Raw genomic sequence first — 15,384 nt, 5'->3', positions numbered from 1 at the left:
TTTCAGTTTCACTTTGCCCTCAAGTTAGAAACATATTCAAGGTTTTTCCATCTTAAAATGAAAAACAGATAAAATCTTCTTTCCTTACAACATTCTTAAACTGTCTTTCTTCCTCATTTCCTAGCTAACTTTCAGAAGAGAATTGGAAAAATCATTTGCTCTCATTGCTTCTATATCCTGCCATCCTGTTATTTGACAGTCTGCTGTGTTCTGGCTTCTGCTGCTCCCTGCCATTGAAACTGCTTTAGTTTATTGAGATAGAGTATCACTTTGTTGCCTGGGCTAGAGTGCTGTAGCGTCAGTCTACTTCACAGCCACCTCCAACTCCTGGGCTCAAATGATCCTCCTGCCTCAGCCTCCCGAGTAGCTGGGACTACAGTCACTCGCCACCATGCCTGGCTAATTTGTTATATATATATTTTTAGCTGTCCAAGTAATTTCTTTCTATTTTTAGTAGAGATGAGGTCTCACTCTTGCTTAGGCTGGTCTCAAACTCCTGAGCTCAAGCGATCCACCTGCCTCGGCCTCCCAGAGTGCTAGGATTACAGATGTGAGCCACTGTGCCCGGCCCTGAAAGTGCTTTTACCTGGCTCACCATTGGCCCCTTTATTGCACAGTCTAGTGGATACTTATCAGGGCTTACCTGACCTCTTTGTGGCTTCTAATATTATCAAACTCATCCTTGGGCTTTGGTGACATTTCTTCCTGCCTCTCTGGCAGGTCCTTCCCAGTCTCCTTTTGTAGGGTCCTTTTTCTCTATTGATTCCTTAAATGTCAGTTATCTGTAAGGTTTTGTCTTCTGCTCTTTTTTTTGGTTAACTTTGCAGATTCTCTATAAAATAATCTCATCTACTCCCAGTGCTCTAGTTACTTGTGAAGCTACGTTTCCTGGCATGCTTGCTTTTCTGAGTTACAATCAGTTTGTGCTCCTGCCTACTGGATATCTTCATTTGGATATGCCATAGGCTTCTCAAATTGAACATGTTGAAAACGGCCCATTCTGTCCTTCATATATCCTGTTTTTCAATGATCAATACACCCTTCTCACTCATCCAAGCTAGAAACCTGGGTTTATTCAAGTTTTGTCAAGTCTGCCTTCTTAGCTCTTGAATCTTTTCTCTGTATTTCTATTGCTATTGCCATAGGTCAGACCCATCTGATTTCTGAACAACACAAAGGCTTTTAAATAGAGTTTGTTGCCTTTAGCCTCTCATTCCCCCAGTATACGTATCTCTTAGCAGGTGCATGGATGGAAGGATTTACTATCATTTAAGAAATATTTGTTGAGCCATATACCATATCCTGAGGGTTGGTGATACAAATTTGAATGGATCATGGGGGAAGCAGGGAGGCTAATAAACATATAATTATTATACAACTTTAAATGAGTTGATATTTGTAAGGTATATTGAACAATGCTAGGCACATATAAATGCTTGTTGAAATATGGGATGTATACAGATAACCACAGGGTGGTGTAGGAACTGAGGGGGTGTTATGAGGAAGCAGGGATTACTGAGTGAAATAATTGCTTCATGATTAGGAAAGAGTTTGGAGGAGAACAGGTAGCTGAGTCCTTGTTATTTGTTTCTCTTTTCTGAAGATGTTTGTTTGATACTGTCAAGAGTCGTGTGCTAGGTTCTTATTCTCATTTAGGCACTGTGTATTTGTGGGGTGATTACAAGCCACTCGGTGGGCCTGGGCTTTGGGCTTTGGTTTCCTTACAAATTTAAAATTGAGGGGGCAGTCAGATTAGAAGATCGCTAAATACCTTCAATTTATAAGTCTTTGTTCTTAGGATAAGATCATTAGTGGAATATCGGGGTTGACTCTTCAAAACAAGATAAGCCTTTTTTTTATGGATTTCAGGGAGTAAATTGTAAATGTTGAGAAATAATTTTGCTTTTTCCTTATTTGGTACTTTCTTCTTTTCCTACAGTTCTTATTTGCTACATGCACACCAAAATTAATTCAACTAAGACATCTCCTTTATCGATAGTTACAGCCCTAGTGGACAAGATTGGTAAGTGATATATATCATTTTCTATGCCTACTTAGAATTCTTAGTAGTTACAATGTATTTTTGAGATTATAGGAATATTCTCCTTTTATGGGGAATTTTAAGGAATATATGTATATGAAAATGTCTAGAGTGCTATATACCAAGACATTTATTATAATTAGGTAGAAGGGTTTTGCATGATTCCAGTTTTATTTTTATATTCTTTGCATTGTCCACATTTTTCAAAAAGACATAGATTTCTTCTGCATGTCAAAAAAGTTATTTTAGTTTTGAAGAAATAAATGTAGTGGAATTTGCCATAATTTCAAATGAAATTGTCCATTTACAGTACAGAACATTTTTGGTATGATTTGGACCCTGGTTTATTTTCTCTTTTGCAGATATGTGTAAGAAAAGCTTAAGCCCAGAACAGGACATTAAGTTCAGTGGCCATGTTAGCTGGGTTGGAAAGACATCCATGGAAGTGAAGATGCAGATGTTCCAGGTATATATGTGCTTGAAGATTGTCTACTGTTCAAATACTGTGTTTCCCCGAAAATAAGATCTACGTATAAAATAAGCCCTAGCAGGATTTCTAAGCATTTGTGCAATATAATCCCTACCCTGAAAATAAGACCTAGTGATGGGCGTGGCTACGCAGGGTAGCATCATATCCACACAACCCATGCATTTCCTCGAGGAGCGGTACAGAAGACGAGCAGTCCTTCTCATCTGCCCCATGAGCGCTCTATTGCTCAACACAAGAGATTGGGGCCAATGGTTCTAAAGGAAATAGGGTCGCAAGAAATTCAGGATGGAATTCGGGGTTTGGAGAGTTATGATGATGTTCCAGAAGAAGACGACTTAACTATATTTGAATAAATGTAGATTGTTGTACCGTACTTAAACAAAATAACACATCCCCTGAAAATAAGCCTTAGGGTGTCTTCTTGAGGAAAAATAAATATAAGACCCTGTCTTATTTTCGGGTAAACACGGTATAACCAACTAGTCTCAGTGCAAGAAAAGCGTATTAATATCTACCTCCTGAACAAAGACACATTATTTGGTGTTTACATTTAATATTTATTACTTTCCAATCATATATAGCTCCATGTTAAGGAGCTTATTTCTAGTTTTGCCCAGGAGAATTTTATAAAAGTCTGAGTTATGATAGGTGTGCATGGGATTGATCACTATTAGTTTCCTTAAGGCTGCTGTGCAGTTGGCCCCCTGTATCCATGGGTTCTGCATCTACAGATTCAACCAAGCATGGATTGAAAATATTTGGGAAAAAAAACAATAAAAATAACAATGCAACAATAAAAAATAGAAATAAAAAACAACACACTATTACAACTATTTACATAGCACTTATATTAGGTATTATAAGTAATCTGTAGATGATTTAAAGTATACAGGAGGGTGTGTAGATTATAGGGAAATACTATGCCATTTTATATAAAGGACTTGAACATCTGTGGATTTTGGTATCTGTGAGGAGTCCTGGAACCAATCACCTATGGATACCAAGGGGTGACTGTACCACAAAGTACCATACACTGGTGGCTTAAAAATAACAGAAATTTATTATCTCACAGTTTGGAGTCTAGCAGTCCAAAATCAGGAGTCAGCAGAGCCATGCTCCCTCTGAAACCTGTAAGAGATTCCTTCCTTGCCTCTTCCTTGCTTCTGGTAGTTTGCCAGCAGTCTGTGGTGTTCCTTGGCTAGGAACCACAGCACTTCATTCAGTCTCTGCCTCCGTTATTACATGGTGTTCTCTCATGTGTCTGTGTCTCTGTTTTTCTCTCTTCTTATTAGGACATTAATCATATTGGATTAAGGGCCCACCCTACTTCTGTATGACCTCATCTTAACTAATTATGTCTGCAATGACCTATTTCCAAATAAAGTCATGTTCACAGGTATGGGGATTAGGATTTGCACATATCTTTTTGGGGCACATAATTTAACTCTAAATAGTGATTTGGACTATTATAGCAGTTTGCAACAGCCCCTCTAATAAGCAAAATGCAGAATAGCTGTTATAAACAAATGAAGAAATTTGACAAGAAAAAGTACCTCAAAGAATATAACAGCACAGAAATCAAATAATTCAGAGTATGTGTAAGATTTCATTGTGGAAAACTTATTTAAGAATAACTTATTTGGTTATGTCAAGGTATTCAGTAGATATGTTATTCAGATACATTTTTTTCTGCTGTGGAATTATGAAGCATTTCACCTTTTGGTTAAAAAATTTTCATACCTTCAGAAAAAAGTCTGAAGCTTGCTCTGTAGTAATTAAAGCTATTTGTCAAAACAGGTAGGTATTTTTTATTCAATACTATAAGTAAGGCCGGGCGCTGTGGCTCACGCCTGTAATCCTAGCTCTTGGGAGGCCGAGGCGGGCGGATTGCTCAAGGTCATGAGTTCAAAACCAGCCTGAGCAAGAGCGAGACCCCGTCTCTACTATAAACAGAAAGAAATTAATTGGCCAACTGATATATATATATAAAAAAATTAGCCGGGCATAGTGGCACATGCCTGTAGTCCCAGCTACTCGGGAGGCTGAGGCAGAAGGATCACTCGAGCCCAGGAGTTTGAGGTTGCTGTGAGCTAGGCTGACGCCATGGCACTCACTCTAGCCTGGACAACAAAGTGAGACTCTGTCTCAAAAAAAAAAAAAAAATACTATAAGTAAGTAATCGAATCCTTCAACTCTTTACATTGATATAACTGACAATAATACTGTTGTTAAAACATAGCAGAGTTGCTGGGATGCTGCTCTGATTTGTCCACACTCTTGGAAAAACCATTCTTGGTTAACTCCTAGCTATTCAGTGCCATGCACAGCAGAGTACCGGCACAGCACCTGCTTTCTAGCAAATCTTGACAATCTGAATCTTGGACAAATAAATTGAAAAAGAGATACAGGAATTATTGAAAGAGAGAGCCAGTGAAAATCAACGTCAGACAAGTAAACACTTTTGTTTTAAATTTGCATTCCTCACTGGCCATTTTACTAATAACTCATGACTTGAGTAATCCTTTCTATTCCAGACAGGTGGCATGGGGATAAGCACTCTACCTCTGGTTTGGGTAGGTTCTAATCCCAGTTCTGCTGCTTATTAGCCATGTGACTACTTACCTTCTCTGAGCCTCTTGTTTTCTCAAGTGTGGTATGAAAATAGTGACAGTATTATGTTATGTGGTTGTGATAAGGAGAAATGAGAAAAAAGAAATCCCCACTCATGTGAAGTACTTGGTACAGAGCTAACCACTGTTGCCAATGATGTTAATTTATTATCAGTACTATTGAGGTGGTCCCAAATCTTTATTCTAGGCTTGACCTTCACACCCACCTTTCTGAGTGCCCGTTATATTTCTCCACCTAGATGTGCTGCTGCTACCTCAAGTTTAGTACGTTCCAAACTGAATGCATCAGATCTTGATCCTTCTCCAGTCTCCCCTTTGCCAGCCTCCTGTTTCTCCTCAGCTCCAAACCTTTGTGACAGCTTTAATTTTTCCTTTTCCCATGCAGCTTTTTGCCAAGTCTTGCAAATTCATCGCCCACAGCAACTCACCAGAATCCTTTCTTTCCCATCCCCTTGGCCCTGTGTTATATTCAAGTCCTCACTGCCTCTTGTTTCAGTGCCTTAACTGCCTTTTAATTAATCTGCCTGCCTCTAGTCTGTCCATTCTCTGTTAATTTTACGTGTTTTTACTAGATAAATCTTCCAAAGCTGATCTTGAGTCATATCACTCCCCTTCTCAAAAACCTCAGTGACCATGTGTTATCTTTGAATTAAAGTCTAAACTCCTTTGACTAATTAGGGTCCAAGGTGCTCCATAAACTAGCTCCAACCTACCTTTCCAACTGTATTCCCTTTGACTTACTGTTCATATACCTTCTTGGTGCTCACAGCTAGACGCTGAGCATCCTAAGAATAGGGAGTTTTTCATCTTTGCATTCTTAGTGCTTGGCACCAGTAGGTATTTATTACAATAAACCATAATTTAAATATAAGTGGAGTAATGAACATCTGAAATCTGAAATGCTCCAAAATATGAGGCTTTCTGAGCACTGACATGAAGCTCAAAGGAAATGCTCATTTGGAACATTTTGGATTTTAGGTTTTCAAATTTGGGATGCTCAACTGGTAAGTATTTAATGCAAATATTCCCAAATCCAAAAAAAAAAAAATTGGAAATCCAAAAACACTTCTGGTCTCAAACGTTTTGGATAAGGGACACTCAACCTGTAGTGAGTGAGAGAATGACTATCATTGCTTATGCTTCTTTTGCCTGAAATTCCTTGTGCTCTGGCTTTGCCTATCTTCATTCCTTCCTCCTGTGCTTCGGGGTTACTTCATGCTTGACCCCTTCCCTGATCCTTCCAGCTTGTAGCACCTGTTCCTTCCCCAGGACCCCTTCCTCAGTATTCTTTCTCTGACCCTCTCTCCTGGCACTTGCTACTCTCTGTTTTCCAGGGCTGTGTATGAACATGTCTTTTCAGTTGCACTAGCTTGTATGCTCCTCAACCACAGGACCTGGGTTTAAGTCACCTAGCACACTTTCTGACATCCATTCATTTAGCAATTATTTATTGAGCACCTATTCTGTGCTAGGCATATAGCAGTGAACAAACCAGACAAAGTTCCATTTTCTTAGAGTTTACATTCTAGTAGTGCTCAAGAATTACCTGTCTCATTTGTTCATTGACAAACATTGATCTGCTATGAGCCAGTCTTCATGCTAAGTGCTGGGGATACAAATGTGAAGAAAATGGTCTTTGTCTTCAGGGAGCTCATGGTGCAGCAGAGAGACAGCCACATGAATAAACAATTATGACATAGTATATTATTATGTGGTATTTCTCAACAGAGATACTGTTGATATTTTATGTGGGAAAATTCTTTGTTCTGCAGGCCTGTTCCCTGCAGAGTGAGTTTACACCCTCCCATTAGTCCCCCCCAAGTCATGTGACAACCAAAAATACCTCTACACTTTTCTAAATGCCCTCTACATGGGTAGTATCTACTTCTCTTACATTGAGAACCACTGTTAAGGAATAATTCCTTGGAACCATTTTGTTTCCATTAAGGTGGCCAAATGAAGGAGGGAATGATGAACTTGGCCTGGGGAATAGGGTTGGGGCAGGGGAGGGGAGGAGAGTCTTGAAGAGTGAGGTCGCTGAGGAAGGCATTAGGCCATGGCACAGATGGGAGGCAGTCAACAGCGTGCTACAGCTCAGGACCTCTCTGCTGGATAGCTGTGGCTACAGGAAAAGGTGCAGATATGAGGGCAGTGTATGGTGAACAACCGGAGAGAAATCCTGGGCTCTGTTGTGGAGGGCTTTATATGCCATGCTAACAGTGTTAGCCCAGATGCTGGAAGAAAGGAGGAACTAGTAAAAGGTTTGAATAGGCCAGAAGCATGAGATTGATGAGACTGTCCCCACAGTTGAGGGGGACACAGTCCCCGGGGAAGGCAGTAAGGGCCTGAATAGGCAGTAATGATGAAGCTTGTATCATTTGTCGAAGAGGGAACTGAATTATACCCTCAGAGTATAAGTACTTCTGTCACTACTTTATGATATGACTCTCTAGGAAATAGAAACTTCTAGGGGAGAAAGAAACACCTTAAAACCTCAGAAACCTGTGCATTGTAAATGCAGGTTGAGTATCTCTTATCTAAAATGCTTGGGACGGGAAGTGTTTCTGATTTTAGTATATTTGCATTATATTGCTGATTTAGCATTCCTAATCCAAAAATTCAAAATCCGAAATGCTCCTATGAGCATTTCCTTTGAGCGTCACGTCAGCAGTCAGAAAGTTTCGGATTTTGGTGTAGTTCGGATTTTTGGATTAAAGATATTCCACCTGTATTTAACTTAATCCATAGAATAATTTCAGTTCTCACCCTTCCTGGGAGCTCCTGTGCTCGGCTAAGGAGGCATAAACACGTGCTGGTAGTTGGCACGCTATGGTTCCCTGAAAATAGTAGTGTCTGTCAGGAGCACGGTAGGATGTCCAGTTGGGTAGGTATGCCATTGGGAGGACAGATAGGCCCTGAAGGAAGCCCAGGTTCCACAGAATGTGGGCCAGTTAAATGCTGATGATGCCCTCTGTGACCCTGCCTCTTGGGGCCCAGTCATGCACAGCTCCAAAGCCAGTCCTAGCACTTCACGCACAGTACACTGTTTGAGTTTTGAGGTGCATTACTCCTCTGCTAGACCACAGGCTCCTTGGTTATCCTGTCATTCCCCGAACCCAATGCTGTGCCTGGCTCATGATAGGCCCTCAGCAGAGGGTGGTTAATGAGCGCACTTCTCCCCTTTTCCCAATTTCATACTTTTTCAAATCATGCATGCTATTTGTTAGAATTATGGTAGATCTTCCCACTGAATGCGTTTCTCATACCTGCATTTTCTTTCCTTTGTTCTTTAGTTTTATGGTGATGAATTTTGTCCTGTTTTGGAAGCAACGTTTGTAATGGTGGCTCGTGATTCTGAAAATAAAGGGTAATTGCTGTTTTTCCATAATTCTTTATTTTGAAGAATGTCAAAGATACATAAAACTGGGGAGAAGATTATAATGTCTTATTATACCCATCACCTGGACTTAACATTTTTGCCATTTTTTGGTTTTATCTTGTTTTTTTTCTTTAAAGAAAATTTATAATATTTTAAAGTAAATCCCAGACATAATGATTTTTTACCCTTAAATACTTTAATGGAGGCATCTTTCTAAAAATGAGGATATTCTCTTAAATAACTATATTACTATTACTTTGGGAGGCCAAGGTGGGAGGGTCGCTTGAGGCCAGGAGTTCAAGATCAGCTTGAGCTACATAGTGAGACCCTGCCTCTACAAAAAATTAAAAAATTAGCTGAGCATAGTGGTGTACACCTGTAGTCCCAGCTACTCGGGAGGCTGAGGTGGAAGGATTGCTTGAGCTCAGGAGTTAGAGGTTGCAGTGAGTTATGATGACACCACTACACTCTAGCTCTGACAACATAGCAAGACTCTGTCTCAAAAACAAAAACCAAAACAAACAAAATGAATAAGGTCCACATATTACATTTGATTTTTATGTCTCTCATGTCTGTTTGTTTTTGGTAACAGCTATTTATTTATTTAATTTATTTTGAGACAGAGTCTCACTCTGTTGCCCAGGCTAGAGTGAGTGCCGTGGCATCAGCCTAGCTCACAGCAACCTCAAACTCCTGGGCTCAAGCAATCCTTCTGCCTCAGCCTCCCAAGTAGCTGGGACTACAGGCATGAGCCACCATGCCTGGCAAATTTTTTCTATATATTTTTAGTTGGACAATTAATTTTTTTCTACTTTTAGTAGAAGCGGGGTCTCACTCTTGCTCAGGCTGGTTTCAAACTCCTGATCTTGAGCGATCCACCCACCTCGGCCTCCCAGAGTGCTAGGATTACAGGCGTGAGCCCCGGTGCCCGGCCAGTAACAGCTTTATTGAGATATAATTCACATACCATACAATTCACCCACTGAAAATGTACACTATAATGGCTTTTAGTATATTCACAGAGTTGTGTAACCTCTTACATCTGTTTTATCCAGAATAGTTATGTGTCCTCACTAACCCCTTATTGTTTCATATTAACAACTTGTTGTTGAAGGACTGGATCTATACAGTGTCCCACTTCCTGGATTTGTTTTAATTGCTTCCTTATGGTGTTTTTTTTTTTTTTTGGCCCATTTTTCTATAAATTGAAATTAGATCTAAAGCCTTGTATTAGATTCAGGTTGAGCATATTTGGCAAGAGTACTACTTAGGTGACACTGTATATCTTGTATTGTATCTCATATTGCATCATATCAGGAGGTACAGGTTGTCCTATTCACAGTGATGCTAAGATAGATGTGTGGGTTCAAGTAGTGACAGCCTAACCTCTCCATTGTGAAGTTTAGTTTTTCCTTTTCTAATCAGCAACAATCTACAGGTTGTACTTTGTCAACCTGCAAATAGCTAGTTTCTCATCAGTCTTTTTCCAATGCTTTTAACATCCACTGCTGATTGTTACTTTAATCATTTTCATTAGGGGGTATAAAATGATTCTAAAGTTCTTTCATTCCTTCTACATTTATTACCTGGAGTTCTGTGAAGAAAAGCTTTTCCTTATCAAGTAGGGCAATTTGGTTTGTAAAGGAAAGGACCAGTGTTTCATTCTTGCCTTTTTATTATTTATATATTTATTTATTTTTAGAAACAGGGTCTTGCTCTGTTATGCATGCTAGAGTACAGTGGTGCAATTGTAGCTCACTGCAGCCTCAAACTTCTGGTCCCAAGTAATCCTCTCACCTCGGCCTCCCAGGTACAGGCATGCACCACCATGTCTGGCTAATTTTTCTTATTTTTTTTTATAGAGATAGGGGTCTCACTATGTTGTCCAGGCTGATCTTGGACTCAAGTGATCCTCCCATCTTGGCCTTCCAAAGTGCTGGGATTACAGGAATGAGCCATTGTGCCTAGCCCATTCTTGCCTTTTATTTATTTATTTTTATTTTTTAATTTCTTTTTGAGAGAGAGTCTTGGTTTGTTGCCCAGGCTAGAGTGAGTGCCATGGTGTCAGCCTAGCTCACAGCAACTTCAAACTCCTGGGCTCAAGCAATCCTGCTGCCTCAGCCTCCCGAGTAGCTGGGACTACAGGCATGTGCCACCATGCCCGGCTAATTTTTTCTATATATATTAGTTAGCCAATTAATTTCTTTCTATTTATAGTAGAGACAGGGTCTCGCTCTTGCTCAGGGTGGTTTCGAGCTCCTGACCTCGAGCAATCCGCCTGCTTTGGCCTCCCAGAGTGCTAGGATTACAGGCGTGAGCCACCGCACCCGGCCCATTCTTGCCTTTTATTTACATGTTTTCAGAATAGGGAGTTGGTTCACTAGCTAGTGATGACATGATTTTCCTGCTTTTTAGAAAGGTATCATTGTGAAGACATGATTTTAATATATTACACATTCATATCAGAGTCATGGCACCAAAAATATGTATTACATGTATTTCAATAAATTATAGTCATTGTTTTTCCTAATGCTCAAGGTATGCCATCTTTGGTCAGTGGGGATGCCTGTAAGCTGGCTCCTGTGTCATTTTGACCTATCTCTATTAGTCTTTGCTACCTTCTTGCTCTCTGCTGCAGCATTATATCTGGGGCTTATTTTACACATTTCCTGCCCCAGGCTTGGTATTAGCCATTTCTCCAAGGAGTTCTGTGGTTCCTTTTAGTGGGAACTGGTATTTAGACACCAAAATCTGGGCACTGGAATTGTGCATTGTTACTAGTTTGCCATTGTTTCTAGGCCCCGTCAGTGGACAGAGCTAGGATGTATGTATGTTAACACAAACAAAAATATTATGAGTTTATACAGTCATTTCCAATTCACATTTAACCATATAGACTTTAACTTATTTTTTTCTCTTAAATAAAATTCTTGGTTCCTAACAACAGTTATACCCAAGGCATCCAAACCAAAACTATCTAGTTACGGGGGTGGGGTGGGAGGGAATGCTAACGATATTGCTCTTTTGCACAGGACAGTCTAGCAGCCTATGGAAAATCTCATTTGTATTGAAATTTGACTTAGGAGTCTATAAATACATACATTTACTATCTTCGAAGACATCAACATTTTTGAAAAGTCCAAGCCAGTTGTAGAACATTCTACAATCTGTATTTGACTGTTTCCTCATGATTGATTAGACACAGGTAAAATATTTTGGCAAGCGGCAGTATCCTTTTTATAATGTGAACTTTCTAGTGTACAGGTAAGTCTGTAACTAGAAGGTTCTAATTGTTCCCGTGTTCATGTGGGAGGCAGGTAGTAAGCATTACCCAAATGAACAGAAGAAGACTTTAAAGATAGCAGGTAATCGTTCAAGTTTTATTAGATAATGGCACATCTTAACTTAAACTGTATTCTTTTCTTTTCTCTTTTTAGGCCGGCATTCGTAAATCCACTCATCCCTGAAAGCCCAGAGGAAGAAGAGCTCCTTAAAGAAGGAGAATGTACATTAATTTGTTTATAAAAAGAGAAAATTGAAAAGCACATTAATTATATTTCACAAGAGATTATTTAAGATCATATATGGACTCTTCATACCAGTCAATGTCTTATTTCAAGAATTTGTTGAAATTAAAAATATTTTTTGGGCCGGGCGCAGTGGTTCACGCCTGTAATCCTAGCACTCTGGGAGGCCGAGGCGGGAGGATCGCTCAAGGTCTGGAGTTCGAGACCAGCCTGAGCAAGAGCGAGACCCCGTCTCTACTAAAAATAGAAAAAAATTAATTGGCTAACTAAAAATATATAGAAAAAATTAGCTGGGCATGGTGGCGCATGCCTGTAGTCCCAGCTACTGGGGAGGCTGAGGCAGAAGGATTACTTGAGCCCAGGAGTTTGAGTTTGCTGTGAGCTAGACTGACGCCATGGCACTCTAGCTTGGGCAACAGAGTGAGACTCTGTCTCAAAAATAAAAAATATTTTTGTTCTTTGGAGTCCATACTTTGAACAATTTTATTGATTAGACAATATTTATTAAGTGAAGTAATTTGTTTTCTCATTTTTAATGAAATGCGAAATCCATCTTAATGGGATAACTGCCAGTCAGGATTCTAGATCGGGATGATAAGTCTCACACTACATTGATATAATTTTCTTATGAAAGCAAAGACTCACTGGAAGTTTTATGTGGCCTCTGCAGCCTTCTCTTGGATATTTATAAAATTTCTGGTGGGATTTCGAAATCTTGAAATACTGCCTTTGTAGGATCCAAGGCACCCCAGGTCAGGATGCCCTGTGCTATATAGTGTGTCTCTCCTGATCATTGCTCCTTACTCTCTCACATGTTCCAGTGAACAAGGGGAAAAGAATTGCCTTCAGCACTGCATCATTACTGAAAATGGCTCCTAGCGCTGAGGAGAAGACCACTATACATGAGATGTTTCTCAGCACACTGGATCCAAAGTAAGTTAAGATGGTAAGATTCCAAGTTGGGAAAGCATTTAAGCCTAGGCCTTCTCCAAAGCCACACTTGCCCGAGTGTATTGGGAGTTGTTAGCAAATGTTTTACTTTTCAGCAGTGAAACCATGGCATTAACAGGGTTTTATACATCTCCATTTGTACAGGACTATAAGTTTTCAGAGTCGAATTTTGCCCCCTAATGCAGTGTGGATGGAGAATTCAAAACTGAAGAGCTTGGAAATTTGCCACCCTCAGGTATTGTAATTTAGTGAGAAATCTTCTGAATAGAATAGCTTGCATTCATGATATTTGTGCAAGATTTGTTATACCTTTAAACCGACCTTTATTCTGTTGCATTGTTAATTCCTTTGTTCTGTATAAGAGGGTGGCCATAAGTTTATATTTATTCATAATTTATTTTATGTCCTGTAGGAGCGGAACGTTTTCAATCGGATCTTTGGTGGTTTCCTTATGAGGAGAGCATATGAACTTGCATGGGCTACTGCTTGTAGCTTCAGGTGAGTTAGATTTAAGGCAGTCTTAACTTCTGAGAAGCAATTTATACCACCCCACTGAAATGAAACATTTTGGGCTAGTCTGGATGTGTTTGGGAATATGTTATGTTTTTAAACGAATACCACACTGATATCAGCTGGGTTTGGTGTTCATTTTAGAAGGCTGTTGCTCTAACTTTGTAAGTTAGCACATTAAAGAACTACTGAGAGGCCGGGCGTGGTGGCTCACACCTGTAATCCTAGCACTCTGGGAGGCCGAGGTGGGCAGATTGCTAAGGTCCGAAGTTTGAAACCAGCCTGAGCAAGAGGGAGACCCCATCTCTACTAAAAATAGAAAGAAATTAATTGGCCAACTAAAATATATAGAAAAAAATTAGCCGAGCATGGTGGCACATGCCTGTAGTTCCATCTACTCGGGAGGCTGAGGCAGAAGGATCGCTTGAGCCCAGGAGTTTGAGGTTGCTGTGAGCTAGGCTGATGCTACGGCACTCTAGCCAGGGCAACAGAGTAAGACTCTGTCTCAAAAAAAAAAAAAAAAATACAGTGGTAATATGTAGTAGGGAAAAGATACAGTGAATTTTGCCCTGGTTGGATCATAGTGGTGTCTCTTACCATTCCTTGCTGCTGTGGTCATTTCCCTCTTTGTAAAGTTTATTCTTATTTTGCTTCAGCTGGTTGTTAGGGGGAAAATTGAGATAATCTGAATTTTGAAACTTACCCTTGATTCTGTTATTCCCCAATAGTGGTTCCCGAGCATTTGTGGTAGCAGTTGATGACATCATGTTTGAGAAACCTGTTGAAATTGGCTCATTGCTTTTTCTTTCTTCGCAGGTAGGTGTGTGATGAGAGATAAAATACAATTTTGTTGCCATTTGTACCTCAGAGAAGTATCCTATATCCTAAAGGCACTGTTTATTTTATAACTGCCTTTCCCACCTTTCTAATGCAATTGACTAACTATAGTGTCTATAATCTGTTAGGTATGCTTTACTCAGAACAATTACATTCAAGTCAGAGTACACAGTGAGGTGGCCTCTCTTCAGGATAAAGAGCATACGACCACCAATGTCTTTCATTTCACGTTCATGTCGGAAAAAGAAGTGCCCTTGGTTTTCCCCAGAACATATGGAGGTGAGCAGTGATTATTGCTTTTCCCTAATGAAGGGAAGACCTTTTAAAGAATTTTTTCTCCTTTTAAATCATTGTAGGAAGTACATCGATGCCTGTCAGCATAAGAGCATGTCTTTAGTAGATTTCACTTTTGAGATTCTACAGCCCTGAAGGCCAAAGATACCTTGTGGCCCTCAGGCAGCTGTTGCTGCTCTGCTTACGTGGCTGTTGTCTGCAGGGTTGGTGCCAGCTGCAAGCAGCCACGGGTAGCCCAAAACTGGTCTAGCCAAAGGAAAGGGACAGGAGTCATGGCTTGCTCCCTTGGGAATGTTGCACAGCCCTGGCCCAACAGTGCACCTCATTCTGTCCCAGTATTCCCAAGTAATTTTGTGTTTGTATAATGATTTTCTAAGGTGCTGCAAGTTTCTCCAGGGTTATGTTTCTTCTGTTTCAGAGTCCATGTTGTACTTAGATGGACAGCGGCATTTCAACGCCATGAGTCTCCCAGTGACCTTGAAAAAGGACTGCTTTTAAGGACCCCTAGGAAAACCTCACTTATTGAAAACCAGCATTCCACCTGCAGTGACGTAGTGCCTGATGAAGGCCTGATCAAGTGTATTGATTTTAGTTTGCTTCCCATCCTCCATTGAGAAGGAGAATGTATTTAGCTTTTGGGGTGATCAGAAAAGCAGAACGACAATGTGGCTGGTTGGGGCTGAGGGGAAAAAGAATTATTAAATAATAAATACATTTTAAAAACA

General features: G+C 40.1%; 1 protein-coding gene across 4 annotated transcripts in view; it reads left to right on the top strand.

The window, feature by feature from the left end:
• The window catches only part of ACOT9 (acyl-CoA thioesterase 9), a 31,007-nt gene extending 15,623 nt beyond the window's left edge, over positions 1-15,384 (top strand). For all 4 annotated transcript variants that reach the window (XM_012784604.2, XM_012784603.2, XM_075999613.1 and 1 more), the window contains 10 exons: positions 1,940-2,023; positions 2,404-2,507; positions 8,455-8,528; positions 11,978-12,045; positions 12,889-13,000; positions 13,163-13,253; positions 13,431-13,516; positions 14,257-14,344; positions 14,494-14,644; positions 15,078-15,384. In XM_012784604.2, coding sequence (XP_012640058.1) covers positions 1,940-2,023; positions 2,404-2,507; positions 8,455-8,528; positions 11,978-12,045; positions 12,889-13,000; positions 13,163-13,253; positions 13,431-13,516; positions 14,257-14,344; positions 14,494-14,644; positions 15,078-15,157 — 938 coding nt within the window. In that variant the 3' untranslated portion in view covers positions 15,158-15,384. The remainder of the gene's footprint in view (positions 1-1,939; positions 2,024-2,403; positions 2,508-8,454; positions 8,529-11,977; positions 12,046-12,888; positions 13,001-13,162; positions 13,254-13,430; positions 13,517-14,256; positions 14,345-14,493; positions 14,645-15,077) is intronic.

This window comes from Microcebus murinus, chromosome X, assembly GCF_040939455.1.
Source record: "Microcebus murinus isolate Inina chromosome X, M.murinus_Inina_mat1.0, whole genome shotgun sequence".
NCBI lineage: Eukaryota > Metazoa > Chordata > Mammalia > Primates > Cheirogaleidae > Microcebus > Microcebus murinus.
Note: the sequence above shows the minus strand (reverse complement) of the source record. Positions and strands in the feature narration are given on the sequence as shown.